This window comes from Bufo gargarizans, chromosome 2, assembly GCF_014858855.1.
Source record: "Bufo gargarizans isolate SCDJY-AF-19 chromosome 2, ASM1485885v1, whole genome shotgun sequence".
NCBI lineage: Eukaryota > Metazoa > Chordata > Amphibia > Anura > Bufonidae > Bufo > Bufo gargarizans.
The window spans coordinates 497,629,126-497,653,628 of NC_058081.1; the positions used below are offsets into that span (position 1 = coordinate 497,629,126).

The 24,503-nt window shown below is 46.0% G+C and overlaps 1 protein-coding gene and 1 long non-coding RNA gene across 4 annotated transcripts in view; one reads left to right on the top strand and one right to left on the bottom strand.

Annotated features, from left to right (window-relative positions):
• Positions 1-19,391, bottom strand: part of LOC122928416 — a 42,494-nt gene extending 23,103 nt beyond the window's left edge. For both annotated transcript variants that reach the window (XR_006387884.1, XR_006387885.1), the window contains exons 1-2: positions 19,273-19,391; positions 19,054-19,183 (exon numbers count right to left, since the gene is read on the bottom strand). This is a non-coding gene — a long non-coding RNA (uncharacterized LOC122928416). The remainder of the gene's footprint in view (positions 1-19,053; positions 19,184-19,272) is intronic.
• The window catches only part of AGBL3 (AGBL carboxypeptidase 3), a 167,990-nt gene that overhangs the window by 66,071 nt on the left and 77,416 nt on the right, over positions 1-24,503 (top strand). For both annotated transcript variants that reach the window (XM_044281214.1, XM_044281215.1), the window contains 2 exons: positions 25-175; positions 15,348-16,130. In XM_044281214.1, coding sequence (XP_044137149.1) covers positions 25-175; positions 15,348-16,130 — 934 coding nt within the window. The remainder of the gene's footprint in view (positions 1-24; positions 176-15,347; positions 16,131-24,503) is intronic.

The following is a 24,503-nucleotide window of genomic DNA, read 5'->3' on the forward strand; positions in this document are numbered from 1 at the left end:
TATTTCTTCTCTGTATTCTCTCAGGTTTGAAGGAATCTTACTTCATGTGTTCTCGTGTTGGTGGCAACCGCAGCCCCCTCAAGCCTGTATCCCCGAATGGCTGTGAAGAATCTGATAACACACTGGTGTTTGAGTCTCGATTTGAGAGCGGGAACTTGCAGAAAGTGGTCAAGATGTAAGAAACCATGTCCTAAGATATACTGTGTGTGTATGTATGTGTGTGTGTGTGTGTGTATATATATATATGTATTTTCTTGCAGTTTTACCATGTAGAATAAAGTAAAACAAAGCCTGCCTTATAGATAACACCACAATACCAGCACCTGTCTGCTGCGGCTTGCCTTACTGGAATCACTAGTGCAATGTGTGATGCTATGGTTTCCTGGTATCCTCCACTTCAGGCTGAGGAGAGCCGACTGTAGGGTTCTTGAGTCAGATGACTGAAGGGAAATGCAGAAAACTCCATGCTTCCCATGTTGACTTTGTTACATATCTCCACTGCTGACGACCTCAGGGATATGTGCGACTAATATCCATATGTGCGACTAATATCAGCCACTCCACTTATAACAGGGCTGCTCTATTATAAACTGCCAGTTATAATGTTTCTTTACTTATTTGGGTTGTCTCCCCCTTCGCTGCTCCACGTTCACCATGTTGACAACATAGTAATATAGAAATATTACCATTGTAAAATTTCTTCTATTCCCCGCTGCTTTGCACCAGTGGTGTCATTTGTTGACTAGGCCCTCCACATGACCCCGGTATCCAATGGCTCGTAGACATCAGGGCTGCATCGTCCATAGTGATGTGGCATTCCAAGGCAGCCCTTGAATGGTACTGTTAATCAGCGTTTGATCACAATGGACAGATGGAGAATTTCATCAGTAAACATATTTGAAAGTTTTTTCCCCACCCTGCAATATGTGACAAACCGCCTCTAAAATGTCCCCACGTTTAAGGCTACTTTCACATCTTCGTTTCCCTCTCCGGTTTTGAGATCCGTCAGAGGATGGCAAAACCGGAGGAAAAAAAACACTTCCGTTTTGTTCCCAAGGAGCAGTGAGGAGGAGATGAACTCTTCTATAGGAGAGTGTAGTGAGCATGCTCTGTGTCATGTGAGGTCACTGTGCTGGGAGAGGGAGGAGAGAGGAGGAGATGAACTCTTCCATAGGAGAGTGTAGTAAGCATGCTCTGTGTCATGTGAGGTGACTGTGCTGGGAGAGGAGGAGTGAGGAGGAGTGAGGAGGAGATGATCTCTTCTATAGGAGAGTGTAGTAAGCATGCTCTGTGTCATGTGAGGTCACTGTGCTGGGAGAGGAGGAGTGAGGAGGAGATGATCTCTTCTATAGGAGAGTGTAGTAAGCCTGCTCTGTGTCATGTGAGGTCACTGTGCTGGGAGAGGGAGGAGTGAGGTGGAGATGAACTCTTCTATAGGAGAGTGTAGTAAGCATGCTCTGTGTCATGTGAGGTGACTGTGTTGGGAGATGGAGGAGATGAACTCTTCTATAGGAGAGTGTAGTAAGCATGCTCTGTGTCATGTGAGGTCACTATGCTGGGAGAGGGAGGAGTGAGGAGGAGATGAACTCTTCCATAGGAGAGTGTAGTAAGCATGCTCTGTCATGTGAGGTGACTGTGCTGGGAGAGGAGGAGTGAGGAGGAGATGATCTCTTCTATAGGAGAGTGTAGTAAGCATGCTCTGTGTCATGTGAGGTCACTGTGCTGGGAGAGGAGGAGTGAGGAGGAGATGATCTCTTCTATAGGAGAGTGTAGTAAGCATGCTCTGTGTCATGTGAGGTCACTGTGCTGGGAGAGGGAGGAGTGAGGTGGAGATGAACTCTTCTATAGGAGAGTGTAGTAAGCATGCTCTGACATGTGAGGTGACTGTGTTGGGAGATGGAGGAGATTAACTCTTCTATAGGAGAGTGTAGTAAGCATGCTCTGTGTCATGTGAGGTCACTATGCTGGGAGAGGGAGGAGTGAGGAGGAGATGAACTCTTCCATAGGAGAGTGTAGTAAGCATGCTCTGTCATGTGAGGTCACTGTGCTGGGAGAGGGAGGAGTGAGGATGAGATGATCTCTTCTATAGGAGAGTGTAGTAAGCATGCTCTGTGTCATGTGAGGTGACTGTGCTGGGAGAGGGAGGAGTGAGGAGGAGATGAACTCTTCTATAGGAGAGTGTAGTGAGCATGCTCTGTGTCATGTGAGGTCACTATGCTGGGAGAGGGAGGAGAGAGGAGAAGATGATCTCTTCTATAGGAGAGTGTAGTAAGCATGCTCTGTGTCATGTGAGGTCACTGTGCTGGGAGAGGGAGGAGTGAGGTGGAGATGAACTTTTCTATAGGAGAGTGTAGTGAGCATGCTCTGTGACATGTGAGGTCACTGTGCTGGGAGAGGGAGGAGTGAGGAGGAGATGAACTCTTCTATAGGAGAGTGTAGTAAGCATGCTCTGTGTCATGTGAGGTCACTGTGCTGGGAGAGGAGGAGTGAGGAGGAGATGAACTCTTCCATAGGAGAGTGTAGTAAGCATGCTCTGTGTCATGTGAGGTGTCTGTGCTGGGAGAGGGAGGAGGAGATGAACTCTTCTATAGGAGAGTGTAGTAAGCATGCTCTGTGTCATGTGAGGTCACTGTGCTGGGAGAGGGAGGAGTGAGGAGGAGATGACCTCTTCTATAGGAGAGTGTAGTGAGCATGCTCTGTGTCATGTGAGGTGACTGTGCTGGGAGAGGGAGGAGTGAGGAGGAGATGAACTCTTCTATAGGAGAGTGTAGTAAGCATGCTCTGTGTCATGTGAGGTGACTGTGCTGGGAGAGGAGGAGTGAGGAGGAGATGAACTCTTCTATAGGAGAGTGTAGTAAGCATGCTCTGTGTCATGTGAGGTCACTGTGCTGGGAGAGGGAGGAGTGAGGAGGAGATGAACTCTTCCATAGGAGAGTGTAGTAAGCATGCTCTGTGTCATGTGAGGTGACTGTGCTGGGAGAGGAGGAGTGAGGAGGAGATGACCTCTTCTATAGGAGAGTGTAGTGAGCATGCTCTGTGTCATGTGAGGTCACTGTGCTGGGAGAGGGAGGAGTGAGGAGGAGATGACCTCTTCTATAGGAGAGTGTAGTGAGCATGCTCTGTGTCATGTGAGGTCACTGTGCTGGGAGAGGGAGGAGTGAGGAGGAGATGAACTTTTCTATAGGAGAGTGTAGTGAGCATGCTCTGTGACATGTGAGGTCACTGTGCTGGGAGAGGGAGGAGAGAGGAGGAGATGAACTCTTCCATAGGAGAGTGTAGTAAGCATGCTCTGTGTCATGTGAGGTCACTGTGCTGGGAGAGGGAGGAGTGAGGAGGAGATGAACTCTTCTATAGGAGAATGTAGTAAGCATGCTCTGTGTCATGTGAGGTGACTGTGCTGGGAGAGGAGGAGTGAGGAGGAGATGAACTCTTCCATAGGAGAGTGTAGTAAGCATGCTCTGTGTCATGTGAGGTGTCTGTGCTGGGAGAGGGAGGAGGAGATGAACTCTTCTATAGGAGAGTGTAGTAAGCATGCTCTGTGTCATGTGAGGTCACTGTGCTGGGAGAGGGAGGAGTGAGGAGGAGATGACCTCTTCTATAGGAGAGTGTAGTGAGCATGCTCTGTGTCATGTGAGGTGACTGTGCTGGGAGAGGGAGGAGTGAGGAGGAGATGAACTCTTCTATAGGAGAGTGTAGTAAGCATGCTCTGTGTCATGTGAGGTCACTGTGCTGGGAGAGGGAGGAGTGAGGAGGAGATGAACTTTTCTATAGGAGAGTGTAGTGAGCATGCTCTGTGACATGTGAGGTCACTGTGCTGGGAGAGGGAGGAGAGAGGAGGAGATGAACTCTTCCATAGGAGAGTGTAGTAAGCATGCTCTGTGTCATGTGAGGTCACTGTGCTGGGAGAGGAGATGAACTCTTCCATAGGAGAGTGTAGTAAGCATGCTCTGTGTCATGTGAGGTCACTGTGCTGGGAGAGGAGGAGTGAGGAGGAGATGATCTCTTCTATAGGAGAGTGTAGTGAGCATGCTCTGTGTCATGTGAGGTGACTGTGTTGGGAGAGGAGGAGTGAGGAGGAGATGATCTCTTCCATAGGAGAGTGTAGTAAGCATGCTCTGTGTCATGTGAGGTCACTGTGCTGGGAGAGGAGGAGTGAGGAGGAGATGATCTCTTCTATAGGAGAGTGTAGTAAGCATGCTCTGTGTCATGTGAGGTCACTGTGCTGGGAGAGGAGATGAACTCTTCCATAGGAGAGTGTAGTAAGCATGCTCTGTGTCATGTGAGGTCACTGTGCTGGGAGAGGAGGAGTGAGGAGGAGATGATCTCTTCTATAGGAGAGTGTAGTGAGCATGCTCTGTGTCATGTGAGGTCACTGTGCTGGGAGAGGAGGAGTGAGGAGGAGATGATCTCTTCTATAGGAGAGTGTAGTGAGCATGCTCTGTGTCATGTGAGGTCACTGTGCTGGGAGAGGAGGAGTGAGGAGGAGATGATCTCTTCTATAGGAGAGTGTAGTAAGCATGCTCTGTGTCATGTGAGGTGACTGTGCTGGGAGAGGGAGGAGTGAGGAGGAGATGAACTCTTCTATAGGAGAGTGTAGTGAGCATGCTCTGTGTCATGTGAGGTCACTGTGCTGGGAGAGGGAGGAGTGAGGTGGAGATGAACTCTTCTATAGGAGAGTGTAGTAAGCATGCTCTGTGTCATGTGAGGTGACTGTGCTGGGAGAGGGAGGAGTGAGGAGGAGATGAACTCTTCTATAGGAGAGTGTAGTGAGCATGCTCTGTGTCATGTGAGGTCACTGTGCTGGGAGAGGGAGGAGTGAGGTGGAGATGAACTTTTCTATAGGAGAGTGTAGTGAGCATGCTCTGTGACATGTGAGGTGACTGTGCTGGGAGAGGGAGGAGATGAACTCTTCCATAGGAGAGTGTAGTGAGCATGCTCTGTGTCATGTGAGGTCACTGTGCTGGGAGAGGGAGGAGTGAGGTGGAGATGAACTCTTCTATAGGAGAGTGTAGTAAGCATGCTCTGTGTCATGTGAGGTGACTGTGCTGGGAGAGGGAGGAGTGAGGAGGAGATGAACTCTTCTATAGGAGAGTGTAGTGAGCATGCTCTGTGTCATGTGAGGTCACTGTGCTGGGAGAGGGAGGAGTGAGGTGGAGATGAACTTTTCTATAGGAGAGTGTAGTGAGCATGCTCTGTGACATGTGAGGTGACTGTGTTGGGAGATGGAGGAGATGAACTCTTCCATAGGAGAGTGTAGTAAGCATGCTCTGTGTCATGTGAGGTGTCTGTGCTGGGAGGAGTGAGGTGGAGATGAACTCTTCTATAGGAGAGTGTAGTAAGCATGCTCTGTGTCATGTGAGGTGACTGTGCTGGGAGAGGGAGGAGTGAGGAGGAGATGAACTCTTCTATAGGAGAGTGTAGTGAGCATGCTCTGTGTCATGTGAGGTCACTGTGCTGGGAGAGGGAGGAGTGAGGTGGAGATGAACTTTTCTATAGGAGAGTGTAGTGAGCATGCTCTGTGACATGTGAGGTCACTGTGCTGGGAGAGGGAGGAGTGAGGAGGAGATGAACTCTTCTATAGGAGAGTGTAGTGAGCATGCTCTGTGTCATGTGAGGTGACTGTGCTGGGAGAGGGAGGAGTGAGGAGGAGATGAACTCTTCTATAGGAGAGTGTAGTAAGCATGCTCTGTGTCATGTGAGGTCACTGTGCTGGGAGAGGGAGGAGTGAGGAGGAGATGACCTCTTCTATAGGAGAGTGTAGTAAGCATGCTCTGTGTCATGTGAGGTCACTGTGCTGGGAGAGGGAGGAGTGAGGAGGAGATGAACTCTTCTATAGGAGAGTGTAGTAAGCATGCTCTGTGTCATGTGAGGTGACTGTGCTGGGAGAGGAGGAGTGAGGAGGAGATGAACTCTTCCATAGGAGAGTGTAGTAAGCATGCTCTGTGTCATGTGAGGTGTCTGTGCTGGGAGAGGGAGGAGGAGATGAACTCTTCTATAGGAGAGTGTAGTAAGCATGCTCTGTGTCATGTGAGGTCACTGTGCTGGGAGAGGGAGGAGTGAGGAGGAGATGACCTCTTCTATAGGAGAGTGTAGTGAGCATGCTCTGTGTCATGTGAGGTGACTGTGCTGGGAGAGGGAGGAGTGAGGAGGAGATGAACTCTTCTATAGGAGAGTGTAGTAAGCATGCTCTGTGTCATGTGAGGTCACTATGCTGGGAGAGGGAGGAGAGAGGAGGAGATGAACTCTTCTATAGGAGAGTGTAGTAAGCATGCTCTGTGTCATGTGAGGTGACTGTGCTGGGAGAGGAGGAGTGAGGAGGAGATGAACTCTTCCATAGGAGAGTGTAGTAAGCATGCTCTGTGTCATGTGAGGTGTCTGTGCTGGGAGAGGGAGGAGGAGATGAACTCTTCTATAGGAGAGTGTAGTAAGCATGCTCTGTGTCATGTGAGGTCACTGTGCTGGGAGAGGGAGGAGTGAGGAGGAGATGAACTCTTCTATAGGAGAGTGTAGTGAGCATGCTATGTGTCATGTGAGGTGACTGTGCTGGGAGAGGGAGGAGTGAGGAGGAGATGAACTCTTCTATAGGAGAGTGTAGTAAGCATGCTCTGTGTCATGTGAGGTCACTGTGCTGGGAGAGGGAGGAGTGAGGAGGAGATGAACTTTTCTATAGGAGAGTGTAGTAAGCATGCTCTGTGACATGTGAGGTCACTGTGCTGGGAGAGGGAGGAGAGAGGAGGAGATGAACTCTTCCATAGGAGAGTGTAGTAAGCATGCTCTGTGTCATGTGAGGTCACTGTGCTGGGAGAGGAGATGAACTCTTCCATAGGAGAGTGTAGTAAGCATGCTCTGTGTCATGTGAGGTCACTGTGCTGGGAGAGGAGGAGTGAGGAGGAGATGATCTCTTCTATAGGAGAGTGTAGTAAGCATGCTCTGTGTCATGTGAGGTGACTGTGTTGGGAGATGGAGGAGATGAACTCTTCTATAGGAGAGTGTAGTAAGCATGCTCTGTGTCATGTGAGGTCACTGTGCTGGGAGAGGAGGAGTGAGGAGGAGATGAACTCTTCCATAGGAGAGTGTAGTAAGCATGCTCTGTGTCATGTGAGGTCACTGTGCTGGGAGAGGAGGAGTGAGGAGGAGATGATCTCTTCTATAGGAGAGTGTAGTAAGCATGCTCTGTGTCATGTGAGGTCACTGTGCTGGGAGAGGGAGGAGTGAGGAGGAGATGAACTCTTCTATAGGAGAGTGTAGTGAGCATGCTCTGTGTCATGTGAGGTCACTGTGCTGGGAGAGGGAGGAGTGAGGTGGAGATGAACTTTTCTATAGGAGAGTGTAGTGAGCATGCTCTGTGACATGTGAGGTCACTGTGCTGGGAGAGGGAGGAGTGAGGAGGAGATGAACTCTTCTATAGGAGAGTGTAGTAAGCATGCTCTGTGTCATGTGAGGTCACTGTGCTGGGAGAGGAGGAGTGAGGAGGAGATGAACTCTTCTATAGGAGAGTGTAGTGAGCATGCTCTGTGTCATGTGAGGTGACTGTGCTGGGAGAGGAGGAGTGAGGAGGAGATGAACTCTTCCATAGGAGAGTGTAGTAAGCATGCTCTGTGTCATGTGAGGTGTCTGTGCTGGGAGAGGGAGGAGGAGATGAACTCTTCTATAGGAGAGTGTAGTAAGCATGCTCTGTGTCATGTGAGGTCACTGTGCTGGGAGAGGGAGGAGTGAGGAGGAGATGACCTCTTCTATAGGAGAGTGTAGTGAGCATGCTCTGTGTCATGTGAGGTGACTGTGCTGGGAGAGGGAGGAGTGAGGAGGAGATGAACTCTTCTATAGGAGAGTGTAGTAAGCATGCTCTGTGTCATGTGAGGTCACTATGCTGGGAGAGGGAGGAGAGAGGAGGAGATGAACTCTTCTATAGGAGAGTGTAGTAAGCATGCTCTGTGTCATGTGAGGTCACTATGCTGGGAGAGGGAGGAGAGAGGAGGAGATGAACTCTTCTATAGGAGAGTGTAGTAAGCATGCTCTGTGTCATGTGAGGTCACTGTGCTGGGAGAGGGAGGAGTGAGGAGGAGATGACCTCTTCTATAGGAGAGTGTAGTGAGCATGCTCTGTGTCATGTGAGGTCACTGTGCTGGGAGAGGGAGGAGTGAGGAGGAGATGACCTCTTCTATAGGAGAGTGTAGTGAGCATGCTCTGTGTCATGTGAGGTCACTGTGCTGGGAGAGGGAGGAGAGAGGAGGAGATGAACTCTTCCATAGGAGAGTGTAGTGAGCATGCTCTGTGTCATGTGAGGTGACTGTGCTGGGAGAGGAGATGAACTCTTCCATAGGAGAGTGTAGTAAGCATGCTCTGTGTCATGTGAGGTCACTGTGCTGGGAGAGGAGATGAACTCTTCCATAGGAGAGTGTAGTAAGCATGCTCTGTGTCATGTGAGGTCACTGTGCTGGGAGAGGAGGAGTGAGGAGGAGATGATCTCTTCTATAGGAGAGTGTAGTAAGCATGCTCTGTGTCATGTGAGGTGACTGTGTTGGGAGATGGAGGAGATGAACTCTTCTATAGGAGAGTGTAGTAAGCATGCTCTGTGTCATGTGAGGTCACTGTGCTGGGAGAGGGAGGAGAGAGGAGGAGATGAACTCTTCCATAGAAGAGTGTAGTAAGCATGCTCTGTCATGTGAGGTCACTGTGCTGGGAGAGGAGGAGTGAGGAGGAGATGAACTCTTCCATAGGAGAGTGTAGTAAGCATGCTCTGTGTCATGTGAGGTCACTGTGCTGGGAGAGGAGGAGTGAGGAGGAGATGATCTCTTCTATAGGAGAGTGTAGTAAGCATGCTCTGACATGTGAGGTGACTGTGTTGGGAGATGGAGGAGATGAACTCTTCCATAGGAGAGTGTAGTGAGCATGCTCTGTGTCATGTGAGGTCACTGTGCTGGGAGAGGGAGGAGAGAGGAGGAGATGATCTCTTCTATAGGAGAGTGTAGTAAGCATGCTCTGTCATGTGAGGTCACTGTGCTGGGAGAGGAGGAGTGAGGAGGAGATGAACTCTTCCATAGGAGAGTGTAGTAAGCATGCTCTGTGTCATGTGAGGTCAGTGTGCTGGGAGAGGAGGAGTGAGGAGGAGATGATCTCTTCTATAGGAGAGTGTAGTGAGCATGCTCTGTGTCATGTGAGGTCAGTGTGCTGGGAGAGGAGGAGTGAGGAGGAGATGATCTCTTCTATAGGAGAGTGTAGTGAGCATGCTCTGTGTCATGTGAGGTCAGTGTGCTGGGAGAGGAGGAGTGAGGAGGAGATGATCTCTTCTATAGGAGAGTGTAGTGAGCATGCTCTGTGTCATGTGAGGTCACTGGGCTGGAAGTGGTAGAAGGAGATGAACTCTTTCCCTCATCTTTTGTGAATGTTGGTTCCTCTTATCCCTTCCAATTTTATAAATCGGATGTTAAAAAAGGTATGATATAGACAACAGATTTGATTGCCATTTAAGCATCTTTCACCATGATTTTAAAAAAAAATCTCTTTTTTTTTTTTTTTTTTTTTAGATTTCTAGCAAAAGTTCGGCTAGCAAGCAATTGATTTCTCCCGTAATGTATTAGGCTTTGTTCATCATTTGGCAGCTGATTGTTGATAAGAATGGAAATAAATGTATCTCATTGAAACAGGAGCCTAATTCATTGTGTTGCAGCGCCGCCCAGTGGTTGGTCTTGGAAATGTAAAAAGGGAACATTCATATACTCTGCAAAAACTTCACATCAGACCAGTAGCAAACAGCATCCTGCGGTTAGCGCAAACGATCGCTGAGGTTGTCTACGTCCTTCCTGTATACAGAACTGCAACAAGACAATCGCTGTCAGGTTTTTTCCACCACAGACGGTTGTTAATTCCATGCACACGCACCCAAGCCAGTCGGGTCCATTTCAGAAATCTATTACCCACATTAGCATTTTTATTTTCTCAGCAGGGCAGCATTTTTTCCCCAGTCAGTTGAGCTGCTGTCTGCTTTTTATAGAATAAATTGCCATAAATTCAGTTAGTAGCTGTGCATAATAATGGTATAACTCACAGTCTTCACTCTGGAGGCTAACAGGACTCATGCCCAGCAATATGAGCTCACGCATTTCACTATACCCATATTATGTTTACTGCCCGCTGGAGGTGTGCGCCACGCTCCACTTTATATATCACCAGAGAAGAATAGAAACCTGCTGACAGGAATTATGTTAAAAGCACAAAGGTCTCCAACCGATCTCCAACCTGTGGTATTCCAGCTGTTACAAGACAAGAACTCCCAGCATGCCTTGACTGCATGTATGGCAGCTGTAAGGGTTGTCAGATTTTTATCACACCGCTGTCCCAGAAGACTTGCCATTCTGAAATTTAGAAAAGCAGTGTGACTGCATATGTGGCAGCTGTAAAGATGTCCACATTGGTAATCGCACAGCTTTCCCAGAAGCCAACCCCTCTATCTACTGCCCGACTAGCAGAATTTGAGTTGTGTGATTGCGTATCTAGCAGCTCTAAATGTGGGCAGATGGTTCATCACGAGCTTTCCCCAAAAAAGTCAACCCCTCTCCTGGCTGAACAGGAAGGATTCTAGAAAAGCTGTGTGACCACATACATGGCAGCTAGTGATGAGCTTCGGATCCTAGATCTGAAGTTGCTTAGCTCAAAAATTCGGTTTAATGCTGTATGGAGATCCATCTCCGTACATCATTAAAATGTACGGACTCCGACGAGACTAAGTCAGTTTTTCCCGAAGTCTCACGAGAGTTCGGTGAATAATTTTGGTATATGATTTTTAAACTCAAAAACTATTTTAAACCTGGACTGGTACCTCGGAACCAAAGCTGAGTTCGGATTTGGTTTTTCAGTTTAAAAAGCAAATACCGAAGTTATTCACTGAAGTCTCACGAGGCTTCGGAATAACTGACTTCGCCTCGTCGGAGGCCATAAATGTTAATGCTGTAGAAAGACGGACCTCCGTATAGCATTAATCCGAAGTTTTCAGCGAAGCAACTTCGGATCTAGAATCCAAACCTGCTTCGCTCATCACTAATGGCAGCAGTAAAGGTTCTCAGAACTGTCCCAGAAGTCAACCCATGTACTATTGCCTGACTAAGATTTAATGTTTGTGTGACAGTATCTTGGCAGCTGTGAAGCTGGCTTAGTGGTCAGTATTGTTTTATTGGAGGTCCTGTTTCTGATATGTATGTGTCGGTATTGTTGCCAAGATAGGCAAACTTGACATTCAGGGCTCTGCAAAAACTAGATATTATCCATATGGTGGCTAGAATGGGGATATTCCTTTCTTTCAGGGTGAAGTGCTCTTTAAAGGGAGTCTTTCACCTAAAATGACCATTATACACCACAAACATGATGATATCCATTACATTCCCCATATTATAATCTTACCTTTGATATTGCTGTCCGTCGCCTATTCGCTCTTAAAAACACTTTTATTCCATATGCTAATCAGGTTCTGAAGGTGCCCAGGGGCGGCGTTTATGCGGCCGGTGCCCAGGCTCCACGGCGCTGTTCAAATCAAACCCCTCCCCTTTCACCCCTCTGGCCCGCCCTCGGTTCTTCAGATACCATCCTCCAAGTCAATGACAAATCCGGCGCCTGCGCCTGCGCACTCCATTACTCACTAGGGCAGAGGCAGCAGAGCGTTTAATGCGCATGCGCCGGCCCGTACATCCCGATCTAGCCGGCGGAAGTAAACTGCCAAAATATCGGGATGTACGGGCCGGCGCATGCGCATTAAACGCTCTGCTGCCTCTGCCCTAGTGAGTAATGGAGTGCGCAGGCGCCGGATTTGTCATTGACTTGGAGGATGGTATCTGAAGAACCGAGGGCGGGCCAGAGGGGTGAAAGGGGAGGGGTTTGATTTGAACAGCGCCGTGGAGCCTGGGCACCGGCCGCATAAACGCCGCCCCTGGGCACCTTCAGAACCTGATTAGCATATGGAATAAAAGTGTTTTTAAGAGCGAATAGGCGACGGACAGCAATATCAAAGGTAAGATTATAATATGGGGAATGTAATGGATATCATCATGTTTGTGGTGTATAATGGTCATTTTAGGTGAAAGACTCCCTTTAAAAGACACTTCTATACTTGACTTTGTATTTTTTGCACCCTATTTTCATAAAGAATATTCATGTATGCACACCTGCTGTTGCCTCAAGCCATGGGCGGATCGGCCATAGACCCTACCCAGGGGGCCACTTAAAGAGGTTTTCTCACTTCAGCAAATGGCATTTATCATGTAGAGAAAGTTAATACAAGGCACTTCCTAATGTATTGTTATTATCCATATTGCTTCCTTTGCTGGCTGGAGTCAATTATACAGTGCTAGTTTTCATAGTTACGACCACCCTGAAATCCATCAGTCATGGTCGTGCTTGCACATTATAGGAAAAAGTGCTGGACTCTGGCGGTCGGGTCTGTGGGAGTGGGCCTAGGCTAGTGCTTTTTCCTATAATGTGCAAGCACATCCACCTCTGCTGGATTACAGGGTGGTCATTACCATGGAAAGGAGCAGTGTATAATGTGATGGAAAAATCAATCCAGCCAGCAAAGGAGGCAATATGGATAATCATAATACATTAGTAAGCAGTGATGGTCAGTTCGCAGTGTTCACCAGCGAACACATGGTAGACTCACCCATCCGGCGATGCACAGGTAAGCCCTTGCCTGTGCCGCGAGCCGGTCTTAAATCAAATGCGGTCACCGGAAGCAGGCTGTTCCGAGAACAGCACGATGAAGGCCCCCCGGTGGCTGTTCTCGGAACTGCCTGCTCCCGGTGACCGCATTTGATTTCAGACCGGCTCCTGCCACAGGTAAGGGCTTACCTGTGCATCGCCGGACGGGTGAGTCTACCTTACTAAAGATGGCAGCCCACATGTGTTCGCTGGCGAACACTGCGAACTGACCATCACTGTTAGTAAGTGCCTTGAGTTAACTTCTTCTACATAATAAATGCTGTTTGCTGACAACCCCTTTAATTCCTCCTCTTGGTCGTCAGCAAGGTGCATAAGGATCAGATGCTCTCAGCATTATTTAATGTAAGAGCATCAAGCACTTATGTACCTGGCCAGTGGCCGCAGGCGCCCTCCTGAATTCAGTGATAGTGCCGTCATCAGGATGATAATACCAATTCATACTGTGGGTCGGGTGGCAGTATTTAGCACTGCACTCTGGTATCTGGTTCTGCTAGAGGAGTAGTTTTGTGCTGTACTGTTATTTGGTTCTTATTCTTGGTAATTATTCACACCGAAAATCCCTAAGGCCAAGGCAGTGATTGGTACAGCCTTTCTTTCCTTGAGGCACACCCAGGGAAATAAAGGGCTCCTGCCTGATGGTAGTTCGGGTGCCCTTGGTGTTATGACTGTTGTATGGGTGCAAGGCAGGAGATGCAGGTGCTGTGGTTGTCGAATGCTAACCAAGCCAGTTATAGAAAACTAACAAGTCTCTCTTTACTAACGTGCAGCATGGGAGCTGTAGTACATCCAATGGTATGAAAACACAGTTCAAAACAATTGACTGTGCAAATCTTTCTATATAGTAATGTATGCGTATAGGCTATGATGGGGATTGTAGTACTCCTTTCCTCTATCTCTCCAAAGTCTCTCTCTGCAGAGTCTAAGGCTGGCAATATTACTCTTACAATGGTGGCTGTAATTCTCAGAAACAGGATTCAGATATTGTGGGCCAGACCATGACAGTGACAGGTGTTTTAGCAATGTTCCTCTCACTGCAGGTAAGTCTCTAACAGCCTTAAACAGCGAATACCTTACTGACTCCGATGCTCAGCCATGCAGATTTTTGACCTTCTAGTACTTTCTTTTCTCTTTATGAAGTACCTTTGGATAACAATTACTTTCTTGTTCAGAGATGATGATACTCTGAAAGCCAGGCATAGTTTACTGGTGAGTGAGCACAATTAGCTTCTCTCACTTCCTCAGTTAACACACACTAACTGAGCTAGGCACTGACCATAGTCCCTCCTTGGTTCCTGCAGGGGCAGTGTCACGGTCATATTGGTGTTTGACCGTGACACAGTTGCCGTGCAGACTGGTTGCCAGGGGCAATGTGTAGTTTGTGGTTTGCACGTGCCCTTCCTCTTTAAGGTGTGCCTCCCTGCTGTTTGGTGAGCAAGGGGTTAATCTTCTGGCTAGTGGGGATTGAGGTGTTTCCTGGGTGTGGCCGCAGGCTTGATATAAACCTGTGGCTTGCTGGCTGGGTGCAGTGGTACTACAGCCTTGCTTGGTGTTGGAGCTTTGCTCCTTGCCAGGGTGTTCAAGCCCAGTCCTTGAGGGCCACCTTATGGAACATAAATTGTCCTCTCTTTTGTACCCTCCTTGTACCTTTACCCTCACTTGTTGTATGTGTGGTGTGGGTTTATGTTCTGGGTGTGTGTAGCTTTTTGTTGGTTGTTACATGTCTGGGCTGGTGTTGGTCCCTGCACGTTACCTGGTATGTTGATACCTCCGAAAGAGGGCTGGTTTCCCGGAGGGGTGAACCATAAGTTTGGATGCAGTGCTGCCTGGGGGCTGCCGTGCACCTTGCTCTATGGGACCCAGGCGGTATCAGGTATTCTGGATTCCTGTGTGTGGTGTTTGTACGGTGTCCTATTTGGTGTGTGGGCACCTGTACTTATGCACGGGTTCCAGTCGTGGTGGCTGCGGCAGGTAAGTTTCTGGTGTTCTTACCCTGGTCATCCTATTTGGTGTGTTTTCCCTTTGCTGCTAGGCCTGTGGAGACTCTGGTTCATCCGTGTCTTGGATGAACCTGGTTGTCTCTTGTCCCTGTCTCCTAACCTCAGGGACATTCAGGGATTTCAGGGGTCTGAGGTTTTCAGCGTATGGGCCCTCCTACCTTAAGGGTCGGCTCATACAGTTAGGAGAACAGGGCCAGATTTAGGGATGCTATAGGAGGTGACCAGCTCCCTTTTCTTGGCAGCCTGGCCTAGCTGCTACCCCTATCCCTTTTACATTGTACGGTGGGGCGTTTCCCCCCCACTCCCCACCGTGACAGATCCATACAAAACTATACTGGGTTGTACAATAAATTAAATAACAATACATAAAAATAACATTTTGCAAGTACCCTGTTCTGGAGTACTGCACTATGTGGTAGCGTAAGTTACGAATTGTCCCAGATTGATCATGTTACACTTACTTACCAGCATTTCAATCCAAAGTTGCAGGACATTTTAAGCCCTACTCTGCTTTTCTATTTTTAAGGTAAATTATTATAAAGCCTTCCTTGCCACAATATGCCATCACCTTAAGATTGGTGAGAGATATCCCATCTACACAAAACAATGACCCTTGAGCTGATTTTTTTTATGGTCCTCTTACAGTGGTGACTACGACTACCAGTTGATCCTTCGAACTGACCTTTACACTGACCGCCACACCCAGTGGTACTATTTTCGAGTGAAGAACACAAAGGCTGGTATCCCTTACCGATTTACCATCATTAACTTCAGGAAACCCACAAGTCTCTACAACCATGGTATGCGTCCCCTCATGTACTCCGAGACTGATGCCAACACCCAACACATTGGTTGGAAGAGGATCGGGGATGAGATCAAGTATTACAAGAACAGCTTTGGCAGAGAAGGACAATCATACTACTCCCTCTCTTGGACCTTCAGGTTCCCACACAGTGGAGACATCTGTTACTTTGCCCACTGTTATCCATATACATACTCTAACCTCCAAGATTACTTGGCCGAGATAGCCAATGATCCAAAACGGTCCAGGTATTGTAAGATTCGGGTCCTGTGCCACTCCTTGGCTGGTAACATTGTATATGTATTGACTATCACCAACCCCTCTCTGGCCACTGAGGAACCCAAGAAGAAGAAGGCTGTAATACTGACAGCCAGGGTTCATCCAGGTGAGACCAACAGCTCTTGGATGATGAAAGGTTTCTTGGACTACATTTTAAGCTCAAGAAGTGATGCCCAGCTGCTGAGAGACAACTTTGTCTTCAAGGTGGTGCCCATGTTAAACCCAGATGGGGTGATTGTGGGAAACTATCGGTGCTCTCTTGCCGGACGAGATTTAAATCGCAATTATAAGTCTAGACTGAAGGATTCATTCCCATCTATATGGTTCACCCGTAACATGATCAAACGGTAAGAGTAGTGGTTTATGTCTGTGTGTCTATTACATCTTTCCATATATCTGTCTGTCTATGGATGTAGCAAACATTATTGTGACACTAATGCATTAAATACTCTGAGGGGAGGGGGCATTTATGAGTCCCCTTTTTTGTAGATTTTGGCAAAAAACAATTTTGTGCATAATTTACATCTTTTTCTCCTCTTATGCAAGCTCACCACTTTTCTAAAAAATTAGCAGGAAGTGAGTGGGGCCTATACTGCCTGACAAAGTTAACAATATTTGATCCACAAAACTGGGTTAAATTACAAAAGGAACCTATACCAACTGCTTACTGGCTTAGATTTTATTTACTGCTGCACAGACCTCCTTAGATGAACCAAAGTTATTAAGAGGCATGGACCTCCTTATAATTATGGAGCATCTTCTGTGTATTTAAAGGGCTTCTGTCACCCCACTAAAGTGATTTTTTTTTTTTTGGCTAGTTACATTCGTTATAGTGCGATATATGAGAATATAATGTTGTTAGTTACTTTCATGCGGCCGTTTCTTAAGAAAACGAAGTTTTATTATATGCAAATCAGGTCTCTACCAGCAAGTAGGGCGTCTACTTGCTGGTAGCCGCTGCAAAAAAACGCCCCCTCGTCGTGTTGATTGACAGGGCTAGCTGTGATCTCCTCCTCCGGCCGGCCCTGTCAGTATTTCAAAAATCGCTCGCCTCTGTTCATTCGGCGCAGGCGCTCTGAGATGAGGAGGCTCGTCTCCTCAGAACTCCCTCAGTGCGCCTGTGCCGATGACATCACCGAAAGAGAAGACGTCATCTCTTTCGGTGATGTCATCGGCACAGGCGCACTGAGGGAGTTCTGAGGAGACGAGCCTCCTCATCTCAGAGCGCCTGCGCCGAATGAACAGAGGCGCGCGATTTTTGAAATACTGACCGGGCCGGCCGGAGGAGGAGATCGCGGCTGGCCCTGTCAATCAACACGACGAGGGGGCGGTTTTTTGCGGCGGCTACCAGCAAGTAGACGCCCTACTTGCTGGTAGAGACCGGATTTGCATATTATAAAACTTCGTTTTCTCAAGAAACGGCCGCATGAAAGTAAGTAACAACATTATATTCTCATATATCGCACTATAACGAATGTAACTAGCCAAAAAAAAAAAAAAACACTTTAGTGGGGTGACAGAAGCCCTTTAACATGTTAAGTGTCACATTAACGATTGATTCATGTATGTCTATCTTGCATGTGTCTATTCATCTCATAACTAACTATCTCATATGTCAGTGGTTAGCACTGGTGCCTTGCAGCCCTGGGGTCCTAGGTTCGAATCCGACCAAGGACAACATCTGCATGGAGTTTGTATGTTCTCCCAGTGTTTGCGTGGGTTTCCTCCCACACTCTGAAGACAGACTGATAGGGACCTTAGATTGTGAGCCCCATTGGGGACAGCTTGATGCTAATGTCTGTAAAGCACTTCGGAATATGTTAGCGCTATATGAGTGCATAAAATTAATTAATATGTCCTTTTATCTATTCATCTCATAACTATCATCTATTTCCCTTATATCTGTTAATTTATTTGACTCACTTATATAACGCTGATATTTTTCCTCAGCACTTTACAGACATTAGCATCACACAGTCCCCAACGGGGCTCACAATCTAAGGTCCCTATCAGTATGTCTTTAGAGTGTGGGAGGAAACCGGAGAACCCGGAGGAAACCCACGCAAACACAGGGAGAACATACAAACATCATGCTGGTTATCTATCTGTTTGTAATCTATATGTCTAATCTATTTATGTATCCAATATATTATCCATCTATCTATGTGATATTCTATCTCCTATCTATCTATCAATCTATCAGAAATAAGTGGTCCTCACATTTTATAAAATCAGTTTGTCACGCTAATTATGTTTATCTGAGGTGCAGGTATAGACACTGTAATGGGTACTGGAGTAGGGGGTGAACATACTCCATAAACTGCTGAATTTAATATTATTCGCTATATAGACAAGGTAATCAGTCAGATATCATTGTGATTTCTGGCAGATGCAGTATATCACTGCACCAAAATGTTATATATTAGTGAGCAGGATTGGTAAAAAACCCGATAGTAAAGCAGAGCCACAGAGCCCAGGACATGCTTGTGTTTTCTTGTCACTGAATGGATAATCTCCAGGGCTGTACTGACACTGATACTACACAAGTCCTAATATTACCGCCATACAGCATTCAAATAATGCTATCATATAAATATTACCACCCAATAAAGCCAAAATAACACTGTCCTACAGAGCTCAAATAACACGGCATACAGAGGACAAATAATACTACCAGACAGAATTGGCATCATACAGAGCCCAACAAGTACCGTCACAGTGCCCAAGCAGTATTAAACTGTGCTGATATCATTTTACTACAGAGTGTTCAAATTCTAGTATTGTATACATACAAAGCAAATAATACAACCATATACTGCCATACAGCCTCCAAATACTATTACCAAACCAACATAAAGTGATATTGCCATGCAGTCGAAATAGTACCACCATACAAAGATCAGATAATATCGCCATAAGGAGTCAAAATACCTCCATATAAGATCAAATAATATTTAAATGCAGAGTGAAAACAACTGCCTGTAGTTAGTACTGTAATCAGCCCCAGTAGCTCACAATATTACACTCCTACTCTTCCCACCCGCAGTGCGGCACCCTACAGAGCACCCTAATGTGCCCCTTTATACAACCCTGCTACTTCACTCTACAGTGGATCTCACCTGGAAGTTGCTGCAGTGTCTCTCCTGTCTACCTAGTCCAGCTACTCTGAATATGCCCCAGGGTATCTTGTGACAATATGGAAATTATAAGGTAAATACTGTTCAATCAGAAAAGTTACCAAGGACAGGATCACAGGGGAAATTCAAATACCTTATAGTTTCCCTTGGGTTTGTAGCAGGCAGTTCACTATAAGGCATCACTATCTTCAATCAGCTCTGGCAGTCACATTGTCATTTTCTTTCCATCTTTGATGTTGGATGATGGAAGCTTTTTTTCAATACTTAATGCATAAGATAAGAGATAAAATTAATTATTACAGTAATGATAACACCTGCTGATAACATAAAGACTCCATCTCTGCTCATGTACCTTCCACTTCAACAGCCTAAATCTCTCATTGTGGAGCTGATTGCCTATAATGGTCTGTCTGGTGCTGTCAGTCATGCTGCATTCAGCTCTACATTTACACAGCAAAGCTTATTTCATCTGATAATGGCTACACAAAAAAAAATATTGTCCGTATCTAAAATTCATAAAAAGAGGATGTGCATTGTGACTGCTCAATGTTCTGTGTTGTTTCCTAGCACCCTCTAGTGGTCAGTTTGAGTACTGTCACTTATTTAAGCAAACTTCCTTTTGAATCTTTATTTTATGCACTTATATCGCACTACTATATTCTGCAGCACTTTAGACATTAGCATCAAGCTGTCCCCAATGGGGCTCACAATCTAAGGTCCCTATATACAAGTATATAACTACTATAATACTGCTCCCTATGTACAAGACTATAACTACTATAATACTGCCTCCTATGTACAAGAATTTTCACGCAGCCCCATTTATTTCTATGGGGCCTGCGTTGCGTGAATAACGCAGAATATAGAACATGCTGTGATTTTCACACAACGCACAAGTGATGCGTGAAAATCACTGCTCATCTGCACAGCCCCATTGAAGTGAATGGGTCCGGATTCAGTGCTGGTGCAAGGCGTTTACCTGATGCGGAATTCTCACCCGTGTAAAAGGGGCCTTATTCATAGCAAGGTGGTGTGAATACTGGTGCTGCTTATATCAGAGGTTGGAGCAGAGCTGAATTGAATTCATTAAAAAATGTAATACATGTGTGACAACAGCTCGCAGTGAATGACCCCCACTAACCTCAGATACAGCAGACACAACCAGTAGTATACATAGGAAAAACAAAAAAAAAATGATTTTTTTAAGTAAATATTTATTTGGCGACACTAACCCCTTTGCTCGGTGGCTGCTCTGGTATGTTCGCTACATCGATGACCTGCTGTTTATATGGTGTGGCAATGTTGCGTTCTTACCGGAGTTCATCTATTTCCTGAATAGTAACACTCTTAACCTTAGCTTTACTGATTACCATTACCAGGAACATATCACTTTTTGGGATTTCAATTTACAAAAACCCTCTTTCGGTCCGCAAATTGCAAAACGGACAAGAATAGGAAATGACATAATTTTTGCGGGACCACGGAACGGAGCAACAGATGCGGACAGCACATCGAGTGCTGTCCGCATCTTTTGCGGCCCCATTGAAGTGAATGGGTCCGCACCCGAGCTGCAAAAAAATGCGTCTCGGATGCGAAACCAAACCACGATCGTGTGAATGAGCCCTAAGAGTGTTACTATTCAGGAAATGGATGAACTCCGGTAAGACCGCTACATCGCCACACCATATAAACAGCAGGTCATCGATGTAGCGAACATTCCAGAGCAGCCACCGAGCAAAGGGGTTAGTGTTGCCAAATAAATATTTACTTTCAAAATAACTCATAAGTTTTAGTTTTTTTAGTTTTTCCTATGTTTACTGCTGTATCTGAGGTTAGTGGGGGTCATTCACTGCGAGCTGTTGTCACACATGTATTACATTTTTTTATTAATTGAATTCAGCTCTGCCCTAACCTCTGATATAAGCAGCACCAGTATTCACACCACCTTGCTACAACTAAAGCTACATTCACACAAAAGGTTGTTTGTTTCCATGCCTGTTCTGTTTTTTTTTTTTTTTGTTTTGTTTTTTTGCGGACCCCATATACGGTTGTGTGCATGCAGCCTAAGGGTGTTCTATTTTTCTGTGCACTATGTGTTTAGCATACCTAGATTTTATGACTATTTCTCAATAAAGGATTCCATTGTTTTATCCAGAAGCTGGAATGAACTTTCTTTTCAAGTTTACTATAACACTGCCCCCTATGTACAGGAATATACCTATTATAATACTGCCTTCTATGTACAAAAATATAACTACTATAATATGCCCCTATATACAAGAATATAACTATTATATATACTATAATACTGCCCCTATGTACAAGAATATAAATACTATAATACTGCCTCCTATGTACAAAAATATAACTACCGTATATACTCGAGTATAAGACGATTTGGCCGACCCGAAAATGCCACTGCAGCGAGCGGCCCTGGCCGGCGCGTGAATGACGTCACTTAGTGACGCTCCTGCTTCCTGAAGTGGGAGGAGCGTTACTAAGTGATGTCAGTCACGTGCCGGCCAGCCAGCTCCCGCTAGCTGTAGTGCATTCATCGTAACAGTGAGTACAGAGGCCGGACCTGTTATCAATAGGAGAGAGATTGTTTTACACAGGTGTAACATACTTTACACGCAAAGGCAGTTATGTGCGCAGTTTAGGACACGAGGGGACACATAGGGCCATGAGGGGGACCAGCATAAGATGCTATATGTCTTATGCTGCCCCCCCCCCTCATGGCCCTATGTGTCATAGCACATATCCCCTATAACAGCGTCCTCCACAGATCCACCCCATAACAGTGCCATCCACAGGTCCCCATAAGTGTCCTCCACAGATCCCTCATAACACTGTCCTCCACAGATCCCCCACATAACAGCGTCCTCCACAGATCCCCCACATATGCTGCATTTCCCACCCTAGTCTTATACTCGAGTCAATTATTTTTCCCATTTTTGGGGGGCAAAATTAGGGGCCTCGGCTTATATTCGGGTCGGCTTATACTCGAGTATATACGGTATTATGATATTGCCTCATACGTACAAGAATATAACTATTATACTGTCTCCTAATGTACAAGAATATAACGACTATAATACTGCCCCTATGTACAAGAATATAACTATTATAATACTGCCTCCTATGTACAATAATATTTATACTATAATACTGCCCCCTATGTACAAGAATATAACTACTATAATACTGACTTATATGTACAGGAATATAACTACTATAATACTGCCCCCTATGTACAAGAATATAAATACTATAATGCAGCCTCGAATATATAAGAATATACCGTATTTTTCGCCGTATAAGACGCACCGGCGTATAAGACGCACCTAGGTTTTTGGGGAGGAAAATAAGAAAAAAAATATTTTTAACCAAAAGGTGTGCTGTGGGTTTGGTGGGTTTGGAACTAGGTGGTCTGTGGATGGCACTATTACTGGGGATCTGTGGATGACGGACACTGTTATGGGGGGATCTGTGGATGACTGACACTGTTATGGGGGGATCTGTGGATGACGGACACTGTTATGGGGGGATCTGTAGATGACGGACACTGTTATGGGGGGATCTGTGGATGACTGACACTGTTATGGGGGGATCTGTGGATGACGGACACTTATGAGGGGATCTGTGGATGACGGACACTGTTATGGGGGGATCTGTGGATGACTGACACTGTTATGGGGGGGATCTGTGGATGACGGACACTTATGAGGGGATCTGTGGATGACGGACACTGTTATGGGGGGATCTGTGGATGACGGACACTGTTAGGGGGGAACTGTGGATGACAGACACTGTTATGGGGGGATCTGTGGCTTTCACTGTTACAGGGGGATCTGTGGCTGGCACTGTTACAGGGGGGGATCTGTGGATGGCACGGTTATACATGTGTCATCCACAGACCCTCCCAGCCCATAACTGTGCCATCCACAGATCCCCCGCCGCTCCTGTATACTAATATAATATGTCTTATTCAATTAATAGTTATTAAATATGCCTCTTTATTCCTAAAAGTACCTTAAATCCTAAGCGCTTCAGTACAATGCCGGCAGGCCGGGCAGCCGGCACAGCGCGTCACTCACTGACGTCACTTGCCTGCGCCGCCTGCTTCATTCATAAAGTAGGCGGCGCAGGCACGTGACATCAGGGAGTTACGCTGCCGCCCGCCCGGCCTGCATTGTACGGATGAGCTTAGGATTTAAGGTACTATTAGGCATAAAGGGGCATATTTAATAACCATTCATTGAATATGACATATTTTATTAGTGCACCGGAGCGGCGGGGCGGGCCTTTAGTACAGTGACTGCACCGCCCCGCCGCTATTGCCGGCCCCAGCTCCTCCTACCAGTCCCTCCCCGAGTCCTCGCTCTCTTTACATCGCTGCCAGCGATGTAAAACTGACTGCATTCGCCGTATAAGACGCAGGGGCATTTCTCCCCCATTTTGGGGGAAGAAAAAGTGCGTCTTATACGGCGAAAAATACGGTAACTACTATAATACTGCCTCCTATGTACAAGAATATAAGTATAATACTGTCCCCTATTGAAGACAATGTAACTAGTATAATGCTAGACATTTTATCACTAGGGGATTGTTCGTGAACTGAAGTCATACTCTGAATATTAATAGAATTTTTCCAGGACACTACAGTGGATATAAAAAGTCTACACACCCCTGTTAAAATGTCAGGTTTATGTGATGTAAAAAAAATGAGACAAAGATAAATAATGTCAGAACTTTTTTCACCTTTTAATGTGACCTATAAACCGTACAACTCAATTGAAAAACAAACTAAAATCTTTTAGGGAGGGAAGAAAAAATATAAAAATAAAATAATATAGTTGCATAAGTGTGCACACCCTAAAACCAATACTTTGTTGAAGCACCTTTTTATTTTATTACAGCACTCAGTCTTTTTGGGTACGAGTCTATCAGCATGGCACATTTTGACTTGGCAAGATTTGCCCACTCTTCTTTGCAAAAATGCTCCAAATCTGTCAGATTGTGAGGAAATCTCCTGTGCACAGCCCTCTTCAGATCACCCCACAGATTTTCAATCGGCTTCAGGTCTGGGCTCTGGCTGGGCCATTCCAAAACTTTAATCTTCTTCTGGTGAAGCCATTACTTTGTTGATTTGGATGTATGCTTTGGGTCGTTGTCATGCTGAAAGATGAAGTTCCTCTTCATGTCCAGCTTTCTAGCAGAAGCCTGAAGGTTTTGTGCCAATATTGACTGGTATATGGAACTGTTAATAATTCCCTCTAGCTTAACTAAGGCCCCAGTTCCAGCCGAAGAAAAACAGCCCCTTGGCAGGATGCTGCCACCACCATGCTTCACTGTGGGTATGGTGTTCTTTTGGTGATGTGCAGTGTTGTTTTTGCGCCAAACATATCTTTTGGAATTATGGCCAAAAAGTTCAACCTTGGTTTCATCAGAGAAATCGTATTTTAGTGATCTGGATATAATAAAAGCTAAGTTTTAATTTATCCAGATCACTAAAATACGATTTCTAAGATTTATGTGAGTGATTATATGTGAATAATCCATATTCAACTTCAATTGATTGTA